At 45.6% G+C, this 26,094-nt stretch overlaps 1 protein-coding gene across 4 annotated transcripts in view; it reads right to left on the reverse strand.

Moving 5' to 3' along the window:
• The window catches only part of STRIP2 (striatin interacting protein 2), an 87,156-nt gene that overhangs the window by 26,720 nt on the left and 34,342 nt on the right, over window positions 1-26,094 (reverse strand). For all 4 annotated transcript variants that reach the window (XM_073328937.1, XM_073328936.1, XM_073328934.1 and 1 more), the window contains exons 13-19: window positions 25,823-25,894; window positions 25,066-25,140; window positions 23,023-23,120; window positions 22,173-22,299; window positions 18,965-19,065; window positions 16,687-16,753; window positions 2,139-2,243 (exon numbers count right to left, since the gene is read on the reverse strand). In XM_073328937.1, the coding sequence (XP_073185038.1) occupies window positions 2,139-2,243; window positions 16,687-16,753; window positions 18,965-19,065; window positions 22,173-22,299; window positions 23,023-23,120; window positions 25,066-25,140; window positions 25,823-25,894 (645 nt within the window). The remainder of the gene's footprint in view (window positions 1-2,138; window positions 2,244-16,686; window positions 16,754-18,964; window positions 19,066-22,172; window positions 22,300-23,022; window positions 23,121-25,065; window positions 25,141-25,822; window positions 25,895-26,094) is intronic.

Raw genomic sequence — 26,094 nt, forward strand, 5'->3', positions numbered from 1 at the left:
CCGCTTCTCCTCAAAAAAACTGTTATGTGATCCCATCCATCACTAGGGCGCCTCCTCCTGGTGGCTCTGGGGATTAGCGCCTTCCAGGTCTGATGCCCCCTTCTGCCGCTCCTTCATGTGCCCTGCCACATATCTCTGTTTGCGACTCAGAGTACTCCCTCTTCATTGCTTGGCCCTCCAGCCAGGTCACGACAGTTCTTCCCTTCCGGGGCATCAAGGTCCTATCAGACGACTGGCCCAGGCAGTCTTCTGCTCCACTGCCCAGTCTGTGCTGCTCCCCCAAGTAGCTGCTAGGGGACCTGGATCAGCCCTTTACTCCAGGTTCCATTCCAGGAACCCTATGCCTAGCAACCGTGGTCTGCTTTCTCCCTGACCCTGTTGCTCTTTCCCTGCACTCCCCCTTACATCTTCTGACTCCCGACCCTGGGTTTACCAGCCCAAACTCCCCCCCTCCCAGGGAGTAATGGAAGATCACTTAACTGCATATCCCCAACCGCGTCTCCCAGGGAGTGACTACAGACTACTTCCCCTGCAGCCCCTTTCTGCTGCCAACTTCCTGCTCCGACTGCATGTTCGCTCTTCCCTGCCCTTTCCTCCCTAACGGAGCCATACGTAACGTTCTAGGCACCATCTCCCAGTTTCTTCTTGTGTCAACATCCCACATTCTAGTTACAGAAACTCCTTGCTTAATGTTGTAGTTATGTTCCTGAAAAATGCTACTTTAAGCAAAATGATGTAAAGTGATGTAAATGTAAATGTAAAGTAAAATTCAATTTCCCCATAAGAATTAATGTAAATAGGGGGGTTAGGGAAATTTTTTAATATATAACACACACACAGTATAAGTTTTAAACAAACAATTGAATACTGTACACAGCCATGATGATTGGGAAGCTTGGTTGAGGGGGTGGAGTCAGAGGGGGAGATGGTTCCCAGGGAATGCCTTACTGCTAAATGATGAACTAGCACTAGGCTGAGCCCTCAAGGGTTAACACGTTGTTGTTAATGTAGCCTCACACTCTACCAGGCAGCACGAATGGAGGGAGGGGAGACAGCATGGCAGAGAGAGACAGAGACACACACACACTGTGTGTGAGTGTGTGAGAGAGAGAGAGAGAGAGATGTGCTTTGCCCCTTTAAGTACGCTGACCCCACTCTAGGTACATTTCCTTTTTAAGTAGATCAACAAGTTGAGACAGCAGCTGCTGGCAGCAAGCTCCCTCGGTCCTGAGACCTGTCGTGTCCTGTCCCCCAACCCCATTCTGTGAAGATGGCTAAATGGGGTAAAGGAGCGGGGGCAGAGGTGAAAGTAAGCTGGTATGGTCAGGTATGGCATACCGGCAAGAGCTGGTATGCTGGACCGGACCGGCTTCCCCAGGCCAGCGATTTAAAGGGCCTGGGGATTCAAAGGCCTCGCCCCTCCTGCTTGAGGCCCTGCCCCTTCCGGTTGAGGCCCTGCCCCTGCTCAGGACTCCAACGTACCGGTAAGTCCTTTAAGTTACTTTCACCCGAGTGGGGGGACAGGAGCAGGGGGAGGGGGACACCTCTGACATTAGCACCCCTGTTCCCCTTTTCCCACCCCCACACAGCAAGCAGGAGGCTCCTGGGAGCGGCTCCAAGGCAGAGGGCAGGAGCAGCACACAGCAGTGGAGGGAGGGACAGCTGAACTGCCAGCAATTGATAGCCTTCTGCATGGCTGCCACACAGGGAACTTAGGGGAGCCAACAGGGGGGCTGCTGGTCCACCCTGATTTCAAACCCCCACCAGCTCCAACGGGCTGCTCTTTCTGCAAGCAGTGGGCAAAGCAGGTGGCTGCCAAACAACTTTATAAGGGAGGATCGCGCAACTTTAAATGAGCATGTTCCCTAATTGATCAGCAACGAAACAACGTTAACCGGGATGACTTTAAGTGAGGAGTTACTGTAGTTTAAATGTTTTCTTGCCAAGGGCAAGATCCAGGGAGAGAAATTAGCTTCATCATCCTAATCGGATAGCAAGCTCTTAGACATAGAAGGCTGTTCCTTCCTGCATCAAGGATGGGCAGATGTAGTGCAGTACACTCGCTCACATCAAAACGCCATTAAATGCACCACAGGATCTCTGCAACAAAGAGCGAAACCCCCCAGACCCCAGCTCACCATTGTCCTAGAATGTTTCCACTTGGTCAGCTTGTTGAGGAGCCTCAGCAGGTTAATACAGGAGAACAGGTTCCTCCAGCAGAACTGGTTGTTGTCCCCAGCTTCCTGCAGACAGACACAGGAGGGAAAAGGGTCAGTTCAATGCTACTGCCTGCAGCATTAAAGTGGCACCTCCCCAGAAATCTCCTTGGGTACCCGCATGGCCCCACAGTATGCCAACATTTTTATGGCTGACTTAGAACAACGCTTCCTCAGCTCTCGTCCCCTAACGCCCCTACTCTACTTGCGCTATATTGATGACATCTTCCTCATCTGGACCCATGGAAAAGAAGCCCTTGAGGAATTCCACCATGATTTCAACAATTTCCATCCCACCATCAACCTCAGCCTGGTCCAGTCTACACAAGAGATCCACTTCCTGGACACTACAGTGCTAATAAACGATGGTCACATAAACACCGCCCTATACCGGAAACCTACTGACCGCTATTCCTATCTACATGCCTCCAGCTTTCAACCTGATCACACCACACAATCCATCGTCTACAGCCAAGCTCTGTGATACAACCGCATTTGCTCCAACCCCTCAGCCAGAGACAAACACCTACAAGATCTCTATCAAGCATTCTTACAACTACAATACCCACCTGCGGAAGTGAAGAAACAGATTGATAGAACTAGAAGAGTTCCCAGAAGTCACCTACTACAGGACAGGCCTAACAAAGAAAATAACAGAACGCCACTAGCTGTCACCTTCAGCCCCCAACTAAAACCCCTCCAACGCATTATTAAGGATCTACAACCTATCCTGAAGGATGACCCAACACTCTCACAAATCTTGGGAGACAGGCCAGTCCTTGCCTACAGACAGCCCCACAACCTGAAGCAAATACTCACCAGCAACCACATACCACACAACAGAACCACTAACCCAGGAACCTATCCTTGCAACAAAGCCCGTTGCCAACTGTGCCCACATATCTATTCAGGGGACACCATCACAGGGCCTAATCACATCAGCCACACTATCAGAGGCTCGTTCACCTGCACATCTACCAATGTGATCTATGCCATCATGTGCCAGCAATGCCCCTCTGCCAGGTACATTGGTCAAACTGGACAGTCTCTACGTAAAAGAATAAATGGCCCCAACAAATCAGATGTCAAGAATTATAGCATTCATAAACCAGTCGGAGAACACTTCAATCTCTCTGGTCACGTGATTACAGACATGAAAGTTGCGATATTACAACAGGAAAACTTTAAAACCAGACTCCAGCGAGAGACTGCTGAATTGGAATTCATTTGCAAATTGGATACAATTAACTTAGGCTTGAATAGAGACTGGGAGTGACTAAGTCATTATGCAAGGTAACCTATTTCCCCTTGTTTTTTCCTACCGCCTCCCCGTTCCTCAGACGTCCTTGTTAAACCCTGGATTTGTGCTGGAAATGGCCCACCTTGATCATCATACACATTGTAAGGAGAGTGGTCACTTTAGATAAGCTATTAGCAGCAGGAGAGTGGGGTGGGGGGAGAGAAAACCTTTTGTAGTGGTAAACACCCATTTTTTCATGGTTTGTGTGTATAAGAACATCTTCTGTATTTTCCACAGTATGCATCTGACGAAGTGAGCTGTAGCTCACGAAAGCTTATGCTCAAATAAATTGGTTAGTCTCTAAGGTGCCACAAGTCCTCCTTTTCTCCTTGGGCAAAGTTATTTTATGAACATCTGACAGTGGCATCTGCACAGTTCTCATCCCATATAAAAGACAAGGGCATTGAACACCATAACACCCTCATCTGGCTGGCTAATCACTCTGCTTACAAGCTGACAGACACTGGGAAAAGCCATTCTGAAAAGCCCACTGGTAATGCTGAGGATTTAATCTGTGCATATGTTAAGAGAAAGGGATAAGATGGAAGTGCAGTCACCCGCTTGTGTTATCCAGGGAACTACCTGCTGCAGTATACTTGCATTCATTGTTTACATACAGAGACAGAATTACAGCCTAATAATCACCATTTATTTACAGAATTATGTTTTTTGGATTTTATATATGAATTTGCACATCACCACAGGCGTTGGGGACATTTAGCAGATAAATCAAATGAAATTACATAACAGATGACAAACAATAGTATGGGTCTTAGGAGGACAAAGCTTTTATACTGCAGAGATCACATTGGCATTTTTTTAAATTCTACTCATATAATATATAGAAGCAGTATATCAAATAATCACCCACCAGCTCCTATTTGTGCAGATTGTGTCTGTTTCTCCTCCAGGAGGAGCAGATATAAAACAAGCGCACATTGGATTAGAAGATCATATTTCTATGGTACCTTTCATCCCAAACTAGCCCCAACACCACTTCCAAAGCAGCAGAACTGAAATGCAGCTACTTTTGGAGTGAAGGGCAGCACCTAACCGTGCAGAGTATGCTGCTTGACAGAGAAAATGGACATCATGGCCAAGGATGCAAGAATAAATTGCTACATGTACATAAAGCTCCCCTAGATTTTAAAAAGGTGTTCATGCAGAGAAGACAGAACCTGGAATTTGAAGATCTTGTCTGTTAGCCCTGGTATTCTAGAGATTTCAAACCAGATCCAGTCCCTCAGGCTTTATCATCAATTTTTGGGGGTAATAAACATCAATTTAAAAAATCAAAACGGACTAAAATGACCCCCCAAATGGAGGATGTTCATTTGTATCTGATCTGTGACGTCGGTGTCCAATTTGGGAGGTAAGCTCCTCACGGCAAGGACCATCTCCCTCTATTTGTACACGCTTGAGCTCTCTGTTGGTGCACAATGATTGATTTGGGAATAAGGGCAGATACTAGTACTGGCAGATTTCTAAGCTATTTACATTTGTCTAGCAAATACCTAGGAACCCATGAGAAACTGAAACGTGTCACATGGCACAAATACTAGGCCTGCTCAAAGGAAGAGCTCTGAGCCGTGAGAGGAGGCTGGGAGACAACGAAGCGGCTTTTGTAAGAAAGGACACCACTATCATATTTCACCTCTTAAAGGCCAGGTCTACACTAGAAACTTTTGCTGGTATAACAACATCTGTTAGAGGTGTGGGTTCTTTTTAAACAACATTTTTATAATTAGAAATAGCCCTTGTGTAGACAGTTATGCCAACAAGGAAGTGATTTTGCCAGCATAGATTATTTTGTTCAGGCAACTGGTATAAGCTATACCAGTACAGCATATTTTCACTGGTAGAAGCTGTGTCTACACAAGGAGGGTCTACCTGCACAGCTATAGCAGCAAACCTTTTCCAGTGCAGGCGAGACTATAGAGGCAATCTGCCACTAAACATCAATCAAATGGCGTGCAGAATTTAGCCAGACAGGAAACCCCCGTGGCTGTAAAGTATTCCTCATGACAACGTACAGTCCTGACCTGCAAACTGCAACAGGCTGTGTTTCTCCAGCCAGAACGCTTTCATGCACGCAAAGCCTTTTTAACTTAACTAGTCTTGGTTTTGTTATTGTTGTTTTGGGTTACCAACAGTATTATAATGGTGGGCTGGAATTATTTTTGCTATCATCCTTACTTTAACTGTAAAGCTTAATTACTCTAAGTCTTCACACCTCCTTTATGAAGGAGCAATTATCCAATAGGCAACAAGAACATCCCCTGGAATTACACTGCTAAACTGGCTCACACGCTCTCCAACTCCTCTAATGAGGAAAGATTAAGCAAGACCTGGCTCTGCTCTTTTCTCACAGCGTTTTCACAGGAGACCAAAGAAGCGAGTCTCGTGTTCCCTGTCTGACGACAGTGTAACCAGGCGAGATTGCACTTCTTTCTTCCCTTTACCGTCTCCCTGGGGAACCCTGCCTCCCATCTGACAACAATGTACATGGCACTCCGCCTGAGAAAAGGGGAGGGGGACACTGAGCTGACCCAAAGGCGGTTATGTTTTACCCTAGTCCTTTTCATTAGCCTTCCTCTCCCCCGACCTCTGGATTTTTTTGGACTGCCTCTGAAAAAGAAGCTACATTTTTAAAAATCTCATTGATTTACTCCTTCTGTATCAATTTTCCATGGAAGCAGAATGTAAATACATAATCTATTTCTTTGTATTCAACCCGCATCAGGGATATTTTCATTCCCACAGGGCACAATCAACTGCTATGTCAGCTAAGAAATATGTAATCATAACATTAACAAAGTTCAAACCAGGGCATCAGTGAAGTATAACACCTTTTCATTAGATGCAGAAAATTCTAGTTGAAGCAATACATTTCACACACTCCCTCTCTCTCTCCCTCTCCTCCCCCCTTTATAAGGAACATTAGGGCATGTTTCAGTCCTATTAAATAAGGTGATCTCAAACTGGGGCTCGTGACCCCTCGGGGGGTTGCGAGGGTATTACGTGGGGATCACAAGCGGTCAGCCTCCACCCCCAAATCCCACTTCACTTCCAGCATTTATAATAGTGTTTAATATAAAAAACAGTGTTTTTAATTTATAAGGGGGGGTCGCACACAGAGGCTTGCTGTGTGAAAGGGGTCACCAATACAAAAGTTTGAGAACCACTGAAAAACATGTTTTTCAGGGGCGGGGGCGGCAGGGGATTCTTAGTTTTATTTCACTTGTTAAAACATAACATGCCGTTTCCATGTAAACAAGCCACTAACTGATGGAAAAAAAGAAAATCTTTGTAACAACCCCGGCAGAGTGATCCATAGATCCCAAGAGAGAAAGAAAAAATATCCATCATCTACACACAGACCTACGAAAAGCCTCCAGACCTAGCTTAAAATGTAAGAATTTGGGTGCTGAGCGTACCAGCCCAGACATAAATGTAACATCTACTATCCAGCTCAGCCATGGAACCAACCAAGAAAACTCAGAAGAGGAAAGAAAAGTGAAAACTAAGACTTGGCTAAGTAGGACGACCTACTGCAACGATATAGCACACACAAGGTCATGAAAGGATCACCTTAGACCTATGAGAAGAGGAGCTGGGTGCACCTTACTCCCCAGCAGTCTTCCCAACAGCAGTACAGCTGCAAATTCCACAGAACTCTTAGGTACGGCAAGATGAGAGTTTCCAGGAAGAAAATCATAAGCATCTCATGAGCTTCTTACAAATGTATTTCAGTTGCTAGAAGTGCAAAAGCATATGGGACAGTGGTTCAGGGGTCCCCTGACATATTCAAATTATTCCTTCCAAATGTACTTATTGACATTATGGAAGGAAAGAGACCTCGATAGGTCATCAAGTCCAGCCCCCTGACCTGAGGAAGGACCAATTAAGGTCAGGCTTGACAAAGCCCTGGCAGGAATGATTTAGTTGGGGATTAGGCTCTGCTTTGAGCAGGGGGTTGGACTAGATGACCTCCTGAGCTCCCTTCCAACCCCGATATTCTAGGATTCTATAATCCTAAGAAAACCTAGCCCATCCCTGACAGGTGTTTGTCCATCCTATTCTTAAAACCCCCCAGTGATGGGGATTCTACAACCTCCCTTGGAAGCCCGTTCCAAGGATCTTAACTGTCCTTACAGGTAGAAAGTTTTTCCTAGTATCTAACCTAAATCTCCCTTGCTGCAGATTAAGCCCATTCCTGCTTGTCCTACCTTTAGTGGACAACTGATCTAATTCTCTTTATAACAGCCCTTAACATATTTGAAGCTGTTAACAGGTCCCCCCCACGGTTTTCTTTTCTCAAGACTAAACTTGCCCAGTTTTTTTAAGCTTTCCTCATTGGTCAGGTTTGCTAAATGTTTTAGCATTTTTGTTGCTCTCCTTAGAACTCCCTCCAATTTGTCCACATCTTTTCTGAAGTGTGGTACCCAGAATTGGACACAGTACTCCTGCTGAGGCCTCCCCAGGGGTTGAGTAGACCAGGACATTTACCTTCTGAGTCTTACATGCAACATTCTTGTTAATACATCCGTGAATGATATTCCTTTTTCACAACTGTATCACACTATTGACTCATATTCAATTAGTGATCCACTATAAACCCCAAATCCTTTTCAGCAGTGCTACTGCCTAGCTAGTTATTCCCCATTTTGTAGTTGTGCATTTGATTTTTCCCTTCTTAAGAAAAGTAATTTGCACTTATCTTCGTTGAATTTCATCTTGCTGAATTCAGACCAATATAACAACTCTGGATATACTTGATATCCATTGAAGGATACAATCCCATTTTTAATCTTGTTAAATTCTACTCCTTAACTACTTCCTGTGGCAATGACTTCAACAATGTAATTACATATTGTATGAAAGAGTATCCATTTACTGGTTTTGATTTCCCCCACTCTTTACATTTAATTGACTGTCCCCTTGTTCGTGTATTATGAGACAGTGAGAAAAAAGCTCCCAATCTACTTGTCTCCTCTAATTTTCCTCCTTTCTAAAGCTATTCCAGTCTTTTCAATTGCTCCTAACATAGGCATTTTTCAGACCCTTGATCATTCTCATCACTCCTCGCTGAACCCTCTCCAGTTCTGCAATATCCTTTTGACTAGCATGGGACACAGGATCCAAGTGAGGCTGCACCACTGATTTTCTAAAGGTATTAGGATAGTGTCTCTATTATTCTCCACCCCATTCCTTATACAGCCCAACAGCTTGCTTGCTTTTTTTGGATCTCAGCTGTACACAGAACAGAAGTTTCATTGAGCTGTTTACAGTGACACCCAGTACCCTTTCTTGAATTGAGATAGTCAGTTTAGAACCCTGTATGGTATATGAATAGTTGCTTTTCCCCCCCTTCAATGTGCCTCCAACTACTTTGCATTGGTCAACCTTGAATTTAATCTGCCATGGTGTTGCCCATTTCCCTGGCTTGTTTAGATCTCTCTGAAGCAGGGTGGATTGATTTAAATCAAAGCAATTTAAATCACCAAGTGGAAAACCTCAATTTAAATAATTGATTTTAATCAACTCTTCCATTTATACTTCAGTTATTTTCTAAAGAAAGTTACATGCTTATTAGATGATATAACCATTAAACCATGTTGATTTACTACTAAATAGACCCGTTGCACCAGATTTGGTGCATCTTTTTGCTACCTAGGAGGGTACCCTAGAACTACAGTAGAACCTCAGAGTTACGAACAACAAATTACAAAATGACCCATCAACCACACACCTCATTTGGAATCGGAATTACACAATCAGGCAGCAGCAGAGAAAAAACAGCAAATACAGGAGAGTACTGTGTTACACGTAAACTACTAAAAAAAATAAAGGGAAAGTTAAAAAAAGATTTGACAAAGTAAGGGAACTGTTTCTGTGCTTGTTTCATTTGAATTAAGATGATTAAAAGCAGCATTTTCCTTCTACATAGTAAAGTTTCAAAGCTGTATTAAGTCAATGTTCAGTTGTAAACTTTTGAAAGAACCACCATAACGTTTTGTTCAGAGTTACGAACATTTCAGAGTTACAAACAACCTCCATTCCCAAGGTGTTTGCAACTTTGAGGTTCTACTGTCTATACATGTATTTGAGTAATTATATAGTTTAATATTTTTAGATTCTTATTAATTGTATATTTTTAGTATGTTAGAATATGGTGAATGATATATTGCTTATTTACTAGATAATTAATGATGTTTTGCCTATGATTTGTGTCAAGCTGAATTAGGCTGGTAACTGGAATTTAATTTAACACAAAACAGCATATAAAATTTATTTGTATTAAACAAAACAACCTTAAGTGTTTTGGACACACAAATTTCTCTTATCAAAACATGTTTCACATTTACAACTAAATGATTTATTAAACAGAGGGATTAACTCTAGTCAGTGAATTTAACTGATTATTTTTGGTCAGCCTGGGAAAAATTTTCAAATATGCCTAAGTAAAAGTGACTGGAGCTTAAGTTCTTACTTGCCTAAATCTCTTGAAAATGAGACAGACAGACAGTCTCCTAAGCTACTTAGGCTGACCTATTCCATATTTATAAAGCTTGACCTCAAAAGTCAGATGTTTTCCCCCTGATTTCTATAGAAAAGCAGCCTGTAACTCAAAGTTTTCGATAGATTCAGCATATTTATTTTTATTTAAATGTTTTAAGAGTTTATAATAAGTTTAGATCTTAACATACTTTGTATTGCATTCATATTTCATTATATTAACAGGTTTATTTTTTGAAAGAAAAAATTATGATTTCAATAATCAAAAAATATAATTTAAATAAAATAGGATTTTTTTAAAATAATCTTTTTATCCACCCTGTTCTGAGGTTCCTCACAGTCCTCTCTGGTCCCAATTAACCTAGATAGCAAAATTTGCAGATGACACAAAGTTATCTCACTACTCACCTCTTTTCCATATTATTAATATATCCCCTAAGGTCCCCACTGATAACCTGTTACCATTATGAAAACTGACCATTTAATCCTACTCTGCATTCCATTTTCTAACCATTTTTTTGAGCCATGACAATACTTTGCCTCTCACCCAATGACTACACCTAACTTCTTTAGTAGACTCTTGTAAGGGACCTTTGCTAAGGCCTTTTGGAAGTCTCAGTAATGTCATCTAGTTCTTCTATATCCACTACTTCATTAACATGTTCACTATCTTCTTTGCCTTCACCCTGTCCAATTAGTTGTAATTGGTAGCTTTTGTTCATCGCCAAGAGATCCTGTTGAAAGTGTCTTTCAAGCTGGCACCACCTTCTTCAGGTTCTCCTTCCATGTCTCGAACCACATTTTTCTAAACCTTCTTTGTGGTCTTCATCCTATGACTGCCAGATCTTGTGCTCTCTGGCCAACATATCCTGTGTCATATTGCCTCACAAGACCCTGCCACTGCAGTCAAAACTCCCTCAACTTTCCTGTGCGGAGGACCACCTGCATCATGGCTCATACCATTCCACTGGATAGCCTATCAGCTCTTGTCGGACCCACTGTCCACATGAGTGTTCTCATTTTGGCAATGTGAAGTAGTTGTACTCCCTCTCTTTCTCATTGCCCAGCATTCTGACTTGTACGTCCTGGCTGGCCTTAAGCATAGTCTTATACACTTTGCTCTTTAGTTTACTTGGCTTATCCTTATTGCAGGGAATTCCCAGCAACTCCCTGCATTTGCACCAAGTGCTCTTAATGCGACTCCTAGCACACACATGCACATTCCCGTCATGGCTCAACAATGAATGGAGGAATTTGAATTGTTGCACAGATTTTAACTCTATACCACCTAGTTTTACTGGCTCCCCATTGTCCTTCTCAATGAAGCAACGTGTGTATTCCACCTTTCATCTGCTGACTCATAAGCCATTTTCTTCTAATGACACCCTCCATGGTTCTAGATCCCTTTCCATTTAGTATTACGTGTGCACAGCAGTACAAATAAATAATGTCTAAAGAATTCTAAGAGATTAGTGAGACAACTTTCCTTTGCTGAATCTCTGCTGGTCAGACCCAATCAGATCATGATCTTCCAGATGATTTGTTATTCTATTACTGATTATCTTCCTTAATTGCTCCCTTTAACCCTTGGAGATCCAGTGAATCCACTGATTCTTTTGTAGGCTTCCTGCTTCTGAAACAAAGACTCTAGTGTTGGTTTTACCTCTAGCTATTTGCTCTTTGAACTCCATTTTGGCCCTTCTAATTAGCCTTTTACTTAAAGCCTGCTGTAATTTATACTCCTGTTTATTGGATTCACTAAGGTTAGATTTCCAAATTTTAAAGGATTTCTCTTTGGCTTGAATAGCCCCTCAAAAGCTTGGCATTTAGGCCTGGTCTTCACTAGAAAATTAAGTCAATACAACTATGTTGCTCAAAGTTGTGAAAAATCCACACCCCTGAGCAACACAGTTAAACAGACCTAAGCCAGGGTATAGACAAGGTATAGACAGCGCTAGGTCAAACGTAGAATTCTCCGGTCGACCTAACTACTGCCTTGGGGGTGGATTACCTATGCCAACGGCAGCATACGTAGCATCTTCACTGCAGTGTTTTAAGTGTAGACGAGCCCTTAGTCATATAATGGTTTACTCCATGGCCTCCTGGTTCTCTTTTTATCCAGTGGTATGCATGGCTTCTGAGACTCCATTTTCCTTCGTAGCATCCAAGTCAACTCCAGGGATTTTATGGCCTTTACTTTCAGCTTTATGTCCTTTTTGACTAACCTTCTCATATTATTCAAATCTCCTCTTCTAAAGTTTAGTGTCACTTTCTGGTACTTTACCTGTCCTATGGACATTAAACCTAATTATACTGTAGCTACTCTCCTTTAATGGCTCAGCAACCATCCCCACTCGAACTAGCTTCGCTTTGTGACTTCAGATTAAATCCAGAACAGTTTCTCCCCTAGCATGTTCTAGAAGGAGAGGTGTACAGTAACTGGAGTTTGAGAGCTTTTGTCCTTATGGGTGCTCTATTGTTGGATGCGCGTGTGCCCATGTACTCTTGACCGGAGTGCCTGTGCGTCCACACCTGCATTTCACACATCCTCATGCTCTGGTGTGAGAGTATATAGGGAGGGACAGACCCGCCAATGCTCTATTTTGTCCTCAACTTGTAGTTGAGTTAAAAATTGAGGCAAATCCTTGCCTGACCCCTTCTCTCCTACCCAGGGATGGGGAAAAGGGCCAATCTGCCACCCCTCTGGGGAGCAGTATCCTTGCCTGGCCCCCAGTTCAGGGATAACATAAGAACGGCCATACTGGGTCAGAACAGTGGTCCATCTAGCCCACATCCAGTCCTCTGACAGCGGCCAGTGCCAGATGCTTCAGAGGGAATGAGCAGAACAGGGCAGCTATTGAGTGATCCATGCCCTGTCATCCAGTCCCAGCTTCTGGCAAACAAACAGAGGGACACTTCAGAGAATGGTTTTGCATCCCTGCCCATCCTGGCTAATAGCCATTGATGGACCTGTCCTCCATAACTTACCTAGTTCTTTTTTGAACCCTGTTATAGTCTTGGCCTTCAGAACATCCTATGGCAAGGAGTTCCACAGGTTGACTATGCGTTGTGAAGAAATAGGATGAGGAAATGGAGGGGGGTTGCTCCCCCACTCCAATGAAATGTGGCTGACACCCCTGCCAATCCAGGGAAGAGGGCTGGAAGGTGTTTCTCCTCTATGACCCCAAGGGAGAAGGTTGCTTTCCCTCATCACCATCCCAATCCAGGGGAAAAGGGAAGGAGTGAGTCTGGAGGCACTTACTCCTTCGTTCCAGAAGCGAGCTTGGTTGCTGGACTTAGGGGGTGAGTGGAGGACTTATGCCCCTGGCCCTTAACCACTGCTGTTAATGTGAGGGGACACCTGAAGGATCTTTCTTTTTCCCCATATTTTGAGCAAGTTCTGCGGTTCATTGGAGTAAATCATGGGGACAGGTCTGGGCTCGGACTCTTCCCCTTCCAAGGAATGGAGAAAGGATGGTTGGGTTCAGAAGCAGCCAAAAGTATGTGTTGCATGAACTGCACGGATGGGTATTGCTCCCATGTGACAGGAGGCAGGATCCCCAATGCACTCAGAACGAGGGGCTGATAGTGGGGAATGTAGAAGCGCTTACACCAGAGCACGAGGATTTATAGACTGCAGGCAAGAGGCACGGACCTCTGGGTCCTGCTGACTAAAATCTCTGATTGAGAACACATGGAGTACACGTAGCGGTGTACCCAGAGGGGCAATAACTTGAAGAAGAACTAGCTCTTGCAAGAAGCAATTGCTTAAAGTGTTGAGAAATTGTTTCTCTAAACTTTATCCCCGTGTGCCATTTGACCAGTTTCTACGTGAGTAGTTGCAGTGACTCATCGTCACCTTGTTAGATTTTGCTGCCTTCTCGATCTCTCAATGTTGTGCACTCAGTCACCTTTTCTTGATTTGGAAGCTTAAGTGCGACCCAATTGATGCACAGGCCTTAAATAGCCCATCTGCACTGGGCTGAATTCTGGAACTGTAAACCTGAAGGAAATAATGAAGATAACAGATGGCTGAGACCTGTGTTTGAGTTGCAGCGGTACACAAGTCCACCATCCACAACTATGGTCCACTAGAACTATCAATAGGTGCTCTAGAGCTGTTTAAGTGCAGATGGTTTAGGACTGGAAGATCTCCAGGACCCAGCATGGTCCAGTGGGATGAGCCTGTGATTGGGTGCCAAAAGCTCCCAAATTCTAACTCCGGTTCTGCCAGGGATTTACCCAAGCTCCTCACACACACACAGTGCTCTGGCTCCTCCACCTGTCAAGTGAGGATAACATTCATCTCCATAACAGGAGAGTTATGAGGCAAAATCAGTGAATGTTCACACAGCACTTCATAGTTGCTGCAAGTGCAAATTAAGAAAACAGCTGCAATTAGCAGAACATGCCCCTAGATGTCACTGTTGCTTCAGAGAAAGTGAAGTCGAAGTGGCTTAAACGTTCACTCCAGTTTAAACACAAAATCTGGCCCACTGGAGAAGTACATGTGTACTTCCTTATAGTATTCATTTTTTTCTTTTTTGAGACCTTCTTAAAAGCAGAACTTAAACTTTTTCCCAGCACCACTGAGTATGCAGAGGGTTGTGGGTTTTTGTTTGTTTTTTTAACTGCCTTTTGGATGGAGCATGGAATAAATTTAGTTCCATCTGCTGATTTTATTGTTGCCCTGGCATCATTTGTGGTTTTGCAGCACTGCTTTGGGAATATTGTTGGTTCACTTGTACTCCCTCCCCTTTACTTGCCCTGAAAGAGTGGATCTCAAATACTGCAGGCCCTGTAACAACGGTGGCTATTTGCTGTCTTCACCATGGGCGATGCCAAACAAGCCCAACTGCTCTACATATTAAGGGCTAAGTTCTGCCCTTAGGCACACATGCAGTTTGATGATTGCCCCCTAGCCACATTCAAGAGCGGAATTTGATCCTTCAGATCTAGAGAACACTTCCCGCCCTGGTCTGATGGCTGTCAACTCTTACAATACTAAACAGCTCCCATGTGAATCACTGGATGGGATAAGGGCTTGGAAGACAGAAAATTAGGGCCCTACCATAGTCACAGTCCATTCTGGTCAATTTCACGGCAAGAGGGTTTTAAAAAAAGTCAAATTAATTAATTTCATGGTGTTGTAACTGGGAGTCCTTACCCACAATGGGATCTTGGGGGAGGGGGATTGCAAAGTTGTTGTAGGGAGAGTCCCAAGATTGCCACCCTCACTTCTGTGCTGCACTTCTGTGCAGTCTCTGAGCTTTCTGCAGTTAGAGGAGGTTCCCAGAGACGTAGGTAGGTAGGACCTCCCTTGTGCTGATGGGAGCGCTCCAGTCATGGGCTCCTAGCTGCAAGTCCAAGCCAGATTACGGCAGGGCCCCCCAGCCTATTTGGGTGCCCCAGACCCAGAAGAAGCCACAGGGTGGAAGCCCCAGCAGGAGCCCTGGGGGAAAAAGCCCTGAAGCCCTGAGCCCAGGCTGTCCCAAGCTCCAGCTGGAGTGGTGGGGGGTGCCCTGAGCCCTGGCTAGAACAGCAGGGAGTGGAAGCCCCAAGCCCAGGTTGTCCCAGGCCAGCTGGGGAAAGGGGGTGCAGAAGCCCCGAGCCCTGGCTGCCCCTAACTCCAGCTGGAAGCCAGGGGGAAGAAGCCCAGAGCTTGGGCTGCCTTGGCTGGGGGGGAGGGGGGCAGAAGCTCCAAGCCCAGGCTGCCCCAGCTGCAGCCCCTGGGAGCAGAAGCCCCGAGCTCAGCGCCCGGAGCTGCAGCAGGAGCCATGGGGGTGGGGGGGGCAGTCTGACACCGGGGGCGGGGAGGGGGATACGGAGGGTGTACCAACCTCATTTCTGCACTGCCTCTGGAGGTGGGTCTGATCTCCCTACCAAGAGCAGCCATGCAGGGGAAGGATAACTCCTTTCCCTCCCCAGCGTCTCCAGACTAGCAGCTAGGAGCCCCAGGCTCCCAGCAGCAGGGGAGATCAGATTTCACGGGGAAGGGCTGATTTCATGGTCCAAGACATGTTTTTCACGGCCATGAAGTTGGTAGGGCCCTACAGATAATGTAGGGAACACTAGTCTGGACTGGCCTCTGGCTCATAGAAGATGGGTTGAGTCAAAGTCCTTCCAGAGGAGATCCTTGCCCCATCTCCCCACTGCCAGAAAGTCTCCCACTCTCCTCACTCTCCAGTCCAACAGTCCCTGCTTCTGCTTGATCCAGCCATCCTCTCTGGGTTCCCAGGGTTACAACATTAAATGTGGAGTCTAAACTCCTCTTCAGAGACCCTTTAAAATGACTGTGGTTGTGAATCTGCCATTATGATGCGTCATCTCCAGTCCAGGTATGTCTGACCCAGACAAAGTAGCTTACGCTTAATAGCAACTGGATATTGACGACTTCTGGTTAATAGCGACATTTTGCTGGGAATCAATCCCGTCCCATTGCCTGTAACGTTAATGGGACTCGAAGGTTTGCCATGGTATGTTGCTTATTGACATGATTTTGAAGAAAGGCCCCAGCTGCAGGCAGGTCTGTAGGGCTGCAGCCGGAGAAGGAAGTGCTGGGACATGCCTGCAGCTGGTGGTGAGCCCATCCTAAGCGCTTCCTTCTGGGGCTGCAACGTCTGTTACAAGGGTTATTGATGTTCTCCTTACCAGGCTTTCCGCAGTGAGCTCAGGCAGCTCATGAACTGTGCAGTGTGGATAATCCAGGACAGAGATGCTGTGGGAGACAGGGAAGGGGGAAAAGAGTCATTCATGAAGCAGCAGATCAATATTCAAGGAGCTGTTCTAAACCGGTCACCATTACTTTTCCCCAATCAACCATTATGATCTCCAACCCTAGCTCACTACATCCTGCATCTTAGACTAGATGGTCCTTGCGGTCCCTTCTAACCCTATGATTCCAGGATTCTTAATTACAGTGACCCTAACTGGCACAGGCAGAACTGTGCAGCTGTGACTTCCCCACCCCACACGCCAAGTTGTTGGGCGCTGCTAGGAAGTCACTTGCTTTTCAAGTAGGTCACGATTTCTCAAAAGTTTTCTTAGTGTGAGCCACACTGAAGAGCCTGTCTTGCAGATGCACCTGCCTTTTGCATTTCTGATTGACAGACTACCTCCCATCCTATTTCCAAACTCGTGACACCTTCTGTCTCTCTGCTCAACAGCACTTGTCAATTTCTTATTGCTCTAAAGTACATCCTGAGTGCAGTACTAAAGACTCCAGTAATTTGGATCCATTAAGCCAAAACAGATTAGCTATTTATAGATTTTAAAAAACCCTAGGTTAAAATAATAAGAGATCTGACTTACTTAAACTGATAGTAGCAAGGAAATTCGTAGTGAAGGCTGCAGACCTCTCTATCACCCCTTCAGGCTTTCATGTCTTAATATAAAGTTGCCATTAAAGAATAAATAAATACACCCAGTCCCCCACCCCAAGACATGCACACACCTAAAATGAGTAGCCACATAATAAAATAGCTCTTGTTCGTGTGCTCTTTCTTATCCCTTCATCTTTTAAATGGGAATCTACAAACATCTACAGGGAATCTTCAAACAATAAGCTGACTTGCTGTATTGATTTCTGAGTCAGTGCCCATTCAGCGTAAAATCCCCAAATCAAAAAGACAGGTTTCAGAGTAGTTGCCGTGTTAGTCTGTATCCACAAAAAGAAAAGGAGTACTTATGGTACCTTAGAGATTAACCAATTTATTTGCGCATAAGCTTTCGTGAGCTATTGCAGCCAGACTTCACATAACACACCTGTTACAGTAAGACCATGTACAGGACTTCTACCTGCTCCCCAAAGATTGCACGCAGTTTCTATGCATGGTCAGAAACTGCTGCCCCACATTAACAACTTGTTCATTTACTTATTTGAACATAAGTCTTAGACTGTCAAGCAGCGTAGGCTCAAAGCTCAAAAGTTTTTGGGGAATCTTATAAAAGCTAATGTGAATAGAAACGTTCTCAGGAAAAGCAAAACTGTTTGGATTTAAGCTTCCACGCACTTGCGTGACTGTAACTAATAGAGGAAAATTTGGATTTTTAACGGCTCCAGAGTTAACATTATGTTTATTGTGTTTCACCCCCAATTTCTCCCCATTCAAAAGAACTGGGTCAAAATGGAAAAGCTGCAGCTTTTAATGACAAGAGAATAAACGTGCTTTGCACAAACAGCTGTTTTCCATCTTTAACTTTCTCAGATTAGAAGGGGAAAACAAACCCGTTTCCTTTCCCTCTGTGTATATAAACCTACAGTACAAGATAGAGATTAGCCCATAGAGCCAACTGAAGACCTATATGAAATGCTGTTACAGCTCATTGTTCTCTCATCAATACTGTGTGTGGAACTGCATTTCGGGCGTGCCCAAATACCAAGTCCTACAGTAAACTGAAACTTCCAGCTGTCCCACGTCCAGAAAGTAACAGGAGAGCAAAGGAAACAGAACTGTGCTTCCCTGGAAGGAACTTATGCATGTCTAGCCTTATTCCTCTGTTCTCTATGTAGGTGTAGGTGTGTTTGGAGGTGCGTGCGTGTGTGCGCATCCAGACATGGCATATATAGATTTAATTAACAAGTCCAATATCTCGAATCACAGAGTAAAATAAAGGCCCTCCTATTTCAAGGCACTGATAATAAGCAGCAGTGGAATTCAGTGACACTTCTGTGACTATTTAAAGCCAGCTGGTCGGGGTCCAAAGAGCTGAGTGATAGACACGGGAGGTGAAGGCCCAGGAGATTCTGTCTACCCCATGCCTCTAACCTGCACAGGGCTGTTTCCCTGTCATGTGTTCTCTAGTACTCTGTCCTGCCTAGAACATGGCCCCTTACAGCTGCATTGGTGACCACAAGAGGAAGATCTCCACGCACACAAAGCCCCTACTAAGCGCAGGAGGAAAAGGAACTGCTGCAAATGGGCTGTACCTGTTTTTGGCAGTGATGTAGGACATGATATTCTGGTTAAAGAACTTCAGGATCAGCGGGATACAGTTGGCAAACACCAAGTGCTGAGACACATACTCAAACTGCAGAAAAGAGGTGAACGCACACAGTCAGGCAGTGTAGTTAAAAAAAATAAATAAATCAAACAAAAGCCACATTTCTGCATCCAATTAAAAACCTTCTTCCATGGATTCGCCGCAGCTGGACCTTCTCTCTCTTGGCTCTTCCCCGTATGCCCGGTGCCAGTCTCCTGTACATTTCTCCCCACAACCCTACAATTGCTGAAGCGAGAGGGATCTCATCTGCAGAGCCTGCTCTCTGGAACAGCCTCCTTCTCTCTCTGCCAAATGGTCTCTCCAGCCCTTTCCAAGTTTTAACTAAAAAACAAACTTTGTACATGCATCTTCAGTTCTCTCCCTCTGTTAATATTTAATCCTAAAGCCTTTGGAAATATGGTTGCAATGGCTACAACCTAAAGCACAACTGATCTGTATATAGATTGCTACAAATAGAGGCATTCCTCTTCTAACCAATTACCCAGGGATTTAGAGCAAACTCCCATTGGAAGGAATGGTTTCTTCCTTTATTTTTACACAGCACAGAACAAGTTGTCAGTGCTCAATGACTTTGGACAGTGGTGATTCGGACACAATTAATACTTATCCATTCTCTGTCTAGGTATTACAAACTGCACCCCTACTCTGGTGTTTAGGCACCAGTAGCCAGTCTCTTCCCATCAGAGCATCTTGAAGTGTTTACAAACATTACAATGATGCCTCATGTTTCTCTCTTCCCTGACCGTGTTTTACAAAGAGGGTCATTAAGGGCTTGTCTACACGGGGAGTTATTCCAAAATAGCTACTGCTGGTTAAGTCCATGTATGGACACACTTGTTGCAAATTAGCGTAAACCACTTTGGAAGTGGATTAAACTAATTTGGAACAAGGCCAGAACAAGAGCATCCACAGATTGAATTGGTCAGGAAGCACTACTCTGCTTTAAATTCACACTCTTCCATATTCCCGATTAATCTCCATGTGTAGACAAGCCCTAAGGCACACAGAGGGGGACTGACTGGCCCAGGGTCACACAGCAAGCCAAACTCAGAGTCAAAACAAGACCAAGGAGTTTGGACTCCTGGTTCTAAATTCCTAATACAGAGTATGGGAGCAGACAGAGCAGCACTGTAAAATGCAAAGACTGGCCCACAGGGGTCATGCTAAGCTGGTCTCAGCTAATAGCTCAACCAGGGGGAGCTCCCTTTTTTCTCACCAAGCAGAACTGTTGGTCCCTCTTTGGGTATGTCTACACTACAGCTGAGAGTGAGCCACGCACTAACTCAGGCAGAGCTAGTGTGCTAAAAATAGCAGAGTGGGCATGGGTAGCAGCTCGGGCTCACTACCCAAGTCCAAGCCTGCCTGAGCCCGTCTAGCAACAGCCACACACATCTATTTAGCCCACTAGCTAAAGCAGAGCCAGTTCCTGTTGGTCTGACCAGGCTGGGAGGCACGCTGCCAGCTGCAGCACGGACATCACCTCACAGTCTTCCAACAGAACCATGGAGGATGTACAGAGAGACAGCACTGGAAGCAGGGGGGCAGAAGCGCCCTAAAAGGGGTAGGGGGCACAGGTGCCCAAACCGTGGCCCTGTGCTATGACTCCCCCTGAGGCCCCACCCTCGCACCACCTCTTCCTTCAAGACCCCTTCCCACTCCCCCCGTCACTCGCTCTTACGGCTGGTAAAAAGTCGGGGGGCCATGGCTCTCTGTCCCCTCCTGGCTGGGAGTCTCCACTGATTAGCCAAGTCCCCTCCAGCTTCTGGCCAACCGCTGGCCAGCCCAGCACACTGGTGGTCTGACAGTCCCACGTTTCCCAGAATGAGGTGACATCAGGGTGACCAGATGTCCTGATTTTATAGGGACAGTCCTGATATTTGGGGCTTTGTCTTGTATAGGTGCCTATTACACCCTGTCCCAATTTTTCACACTTGCTATCTGGTCACCTTAGGTGACATGCTGTTTGCAGATTAATTACAAACAGGAAGAGGACCCTCATTTCTGCTGATCACTTGGCTCCACAACAGCCAAGCTCTGGTACAAGCAGACAGACGCAGCAGGGAGCAACCCTTGGCAAAGCCCCTGGGTGAACAAAGCACCTGGCCGGAACATCATTTTACCAGTAACCTCAGTGACCCTGATATACACACGCAGCTGGATGTGACATTTACACAAACATGAAGGGTCACAAAACTAGAGCCAGGACGTAAATCTGGTTTGTTCTGCTTGAAATGGAGTTTATTGCCCTGGCAGTCTAAGCTCAGGAATAGCAGCTGGATCGCTGAGAGGTTCCTGCTTTTTTTGCTCCGTTTTCCAGCACAGGTGACAGATGCAAAAGGCACTTTAATGTCTCACCCAGGGTTAAACAACAAGCAGGATCAGAACCTAGGAGCCCCCTGGATGCCATTTCTCTGCATTACCTGCTGGATCGCATGCACCCTCGTGCCACAATAAAGGGGGAAAATGAGAGAACGCCCTCCTGTGCTGAGGGGAGCAAGTTGCAAACACATAAGGGGGCATGAGGGACCCACTGCAGCTGGGGATCATAAAATTTAGTGTATTAATGTCAAATGGGTATTCGGCATGCAAAGTGGCTGCACTACTGGGCCGAGGATGCAGCCCAATGTAGTGTTTAGTCAGCCATTGTTAATAAGGGAACCCCTTAGCATGGTCACAACACCGTTCGGTCCGGTTTAGACTCAGGCCAAACGAAACTGTGTTAGGATGCAAAGGCGAAAGTCTCTAACTCTTAACTCTAGATTCCCCGACTACCTGTAGTTTAGACAAGGCCTCAGAGGGGTTTGGCTAGTCCCCATCCCCTTCCCACTCCTGGCAGGGGGAAAGAAATGTCTTCCCTTCAGGCTGAACACAGATGTAGCCAAGTTTTGGCCACGGTGAAATAATCATGTGGAGGTTTACAAGGGGACACAGCCTTGTGGAAGTGACCCAAACACAACCAAAGCCAAGACATGTACTGTCACTCGTCCTGTGCTAATAATGCTAAAGAGGATATGCCCTGGGGCTAAAGGTCACCACTGAGGTAGACCAAGCCGCAGCTGCTCTCCAGGCGATACTAACCTGAACACACCTGCCCTGCGAAGCACCTAGCAATGGCCTTCTCATATAAAGCTCACCTGGTAGATGTGGTTCAGTTTGAAATGCTTCAGCAGCAGCAGCAGCGTGGCCGAAATGCTCTTCACAATGATCTCTTTGTGTCTGTTTACATCGACCCCCAATTTCATGCTCTGAAGAACTGTGATGCTAGTGTGGAAGGAGAAAGGGAGGGACAGATCCATGTACAATGAGCATTACTGGGATGGGATTTTTGTTCTGATTGGTTTCTATTCATCTGCATGGGCTCTATATAAAGGGGGTTTTTCCACTGAACCTGCCACCCAAACAGGACCCCGCACTTATCCCTGGGCCTCCTGCTCCCAACATGTCCTGCCTAGGGGCACCATAGTGGGTCACAGAACGGATGGACTACAGCACACAAGGAGAATCTGGGATGGAGCTTGTTACAGGAGTAAACTAGAACGAAAAGGGCTCTCCCAGAGACGCACTCTGCCTACAGAGCAGTAAAGCTTTACTTCTTGTACTGGTTGGTTTAATTTTGACATTTTGCCATAAATAGCCTTTTCTTTTGTGCTGCATTCTGGCCACAAGAGCTCTACTGAATCAGGTGAACAAGCATGGGTCACTCCCAGTAGAGATCAATTGGGGTCACAGCCATTCACGTTAACAGAGCACGAGGACTGGTCTGGTACAGCCTGCGGCACTGAAAGGGTCAGAGGTCCAGCAAAGACCATTCACTCACATGGATCCCTTTTTCCCCATGAAAACAGAAACTTCATCTCCAGAGGAACATGTGGATTCTGCCATCCCAGAAATGGGAAATCGCTGCATTACCCACATCAGCCAGGAGACCGCGTTGTTGCTGAAACAGCCAGCACTCAGCTGCCTGTCACCCACCCACGCACTTACGGCATCTCCTCGGGCAACACGTCTGCCAGGATGTTGATGGAGTCGGTCTTGGCTTTGGAGGTGGGTGCTGCAGCCAGGAGAATCTTCAGCAAAGCAATCTGCAGAGGGAGAGGAATCCCCCCCAGCCCCCAAATACATTGAGAACAAGCAGGCACTAGAGGCCCGTGTACAAACAACACGTGGCGGGAGGAAGGAATTTCGTTTTCGCTCATGTGACGGAGTTGCAGCCTGGAACCAGCGTTGGTCTCAGGTTATGTGCAGGACACAGGCTGGGCTACTCCTGAAACTAACAGGGGAAGTGAAGCCTCCAGCAGAGCTGTAAGTAGACGTCCTACAAGGTGGGCAGTTTGGCTCTGGGAATTGGGAGTGGCATACCGACTCTTTCATTGTTGGGCTGCCTGTTCAAACTTAGCCAAGTAGTGACTCACAGTGGTCATCAAGCTGTTTGCTGGCCCATCTGCAGCAAGCTGGTGGTTTGGAGGTCAGTTCCTAGCATGACAAGGGTCCCTATCACAGACCCAATACCACTCTGGCACTAACTGGAAGGGACCTCAAGAGATCATCTAGTCCAGTCCCCTGCACTCATGGCAGGACTAAGTATTATCTAGACCATCCCTGACAGGTGTTTGTCTAAATTGCTCTTAAAAATCTCCAATGATGGAGATTCCACTACCTCCCTAGGCAATTTATTCCAGTGCTTAATCACCCTGACAGTTAGGTTAACCTATCCTCAGAGGTTAAGAAAAACAATTCTTCTGCCTTCTCCCTGTAACAACATTTTATGGACTTGAAAACAGTTATGTCCCCTCTGTCTTCCCTTCTCCAGACTAAACAAACCCAATTTTTTTCCAATCTTCCCTGATAGATCATGTTTTCTAGACCTTTAATAATTTTGGTTCTCCAATTTGTCCACATCTTTCTTGAAATTTGGCACCCAGAACTGGACACAATATTCCAGTTTCAGAGTAACAGCCGTGTTAGTCTGTATTCGCAAAAAGAAAAGGAGTACTTGTGGCACCTTAGAGACTAACCAATTTATTTGAGCATAAGCTTTCGTGAGCTACAGCTCACTTCGTCCGATGAAGTGAGCTGTAGCTCACGAAAACTTATGCTCAAATAAATTGGTTAATCTCTAAGGTGCCACAAGTACTCCTTTTCTTTTTGCGAATATTCCAGTTGAGGCCTAATCAGCGCGGAGTGGAGTAGAAGAATAACTTCTCATGTCGTGCTTACAAAACTCCTGCTAATACATCCCAGAATGATGTTTGCTTTTTTTGCAATAGTGTTACACTGTTGACTCATATTTAGCTTTTGATCCACTATGACCTCTAAATCCCTTTCTGCAGTCCTCCTTCCTAGGTAGTCATTTCTCATTTTGTATGTCTACGACTGATTGTTCCTTGCTAAGTGGAATATTTTGCATTTGTCCTTATTGAATTTCATCCTATTTACTTCAGACCATTTCTCCAGTTTGTCCAGATCATTCTGAATTTTAATCCTATCCTCCAAAGCACTTGCAACCCCTTGAGCTTGGTATTGTCCACCAACTTTATAAGTATACTCTCTATGCCATTATCTAAATCATTGATGGAGATATTGAACAGAACTGGACCCAGAACTGATCCTTGCAGGACCCCACTCGATATGCCCTTCCAGCTTGACTGTGAACCACTAATAACTCCTCTCTGGGAACGGTTTTCCAACCATTTCTGCACCCACCTTATAGTAGTTCCATCTAGGTTGTATTTCCCTTGTTTGTTTGTGAGAAGATCATGCAAGATAGTACCAAAAGCCTTTCTAAAGTCAAGATATACCACATCTACTGCTTCCCCCGTATCCACAAGGCTGGTTACCCTGTGATGGTCTCAGCAGAGAGGACAAGGGTTGGGTGGGCCAATGAAGCTGAACTCTCTCTTATCCCTGCAGGTGGCTCCACCAGGTCAGGGCTGAACCTTAGTGAGAAGGAAGCCTGCACTGATGATTTGAGTCTCCAGGGTGCTCAGTAAACCACCAGTGGTGAGCTTTCAAAAAATATAGACTTACCATATACTGGGGGAGGTTGTATAACATTGCCCGATAGAGCATCTCACAGGGGGTTTCCTGAACTTCCTCCTCCCCCTAGCAGGCGACAAACAGATACGGAAGGAAAAAATAGAGCTGTCACTCAATCACGGAGGTACGTCAGAGATGTCCCCCTCCCGCCAGAGCCCAGCTCGAGGTGGAGCGGCACCACATCCGTGTCAGGACGCTGCCTGGCTTTTCAGAACTGCTGCTGGGACAGGTACAATCCAGATCAAAGCCCAAGAATGGTGTTGCCTTAGAGAAGGGGAGGCCAATGCGTGTCCTGAGGCTCAAAGTAAACCTATGGCGTTTGATGACACAGCCATCATCTTTAATACAAGCATGCAGCCTCCAATGACTACAAGTCCCAGCATGCAATGCTCCATCTTGTGCAACCCGCCCACTGGGATCAAAGTGGAGCAATGCATTTTAGGACCTGTAGTCCATGCAGTCTGTATCTGTGTATCAAAGCTGGTACCTGTTTCAAAAAGTAGACAGTGGTTGCCCTGTTCTGTTGCATGTAACTTAGACGCAGCCCTCAGGGTCCTAGCAAATGGGCAGTGAGGTGCCACTTTCTAGACTCAAGCTATTTCCTTTCCACTTGGATATCTTCACTTCAGCCCTCCGTGGACACACACAGAGCAATCAGCATGCCATGGTAACACTCGACAATGACGCACTCCTTAGAAACTGCTCCTTCAGACACACAGTCTAGCTGTGGAGGGTACTGGTTTCTTACCAGTGACATGGGACACTTCTCCAGCTCCTCTTCGTTTTTGATCTGAACATCCGAGATAGAGACATACTTGTGCTGGAGAAACACAAACCAGAGAGGCAGAATAACACCAGGACTGAAAGAGAAGGAACACACTGTGCAATGAAAAACAGGCCAATCTCCCTCTCCTGTTCAGCCAGGGTAGGGTTAGATTTACAGATCCCACCAGAAAAGATCTTCACAGAGGTGTGAGAATTCATCCCACGTGGGATATTCCTATGGCTGTGACATGCTTT

The sequence above is a fragment of the Lepidochelys kempii genome, chromosome 1 (genome assembly GCF_965140265.1).
Source record: "Lepidochelys kempii isolate rLepKem1 chromosome 1, rLepKem1.hap2, whole genome shotgun sequence".
Lineage (NCBI taxonomy): Eukaryota > Metazoa > Chordata > Testudines > Cheloniidae > Lepidochelys > Lepidochelys kempii.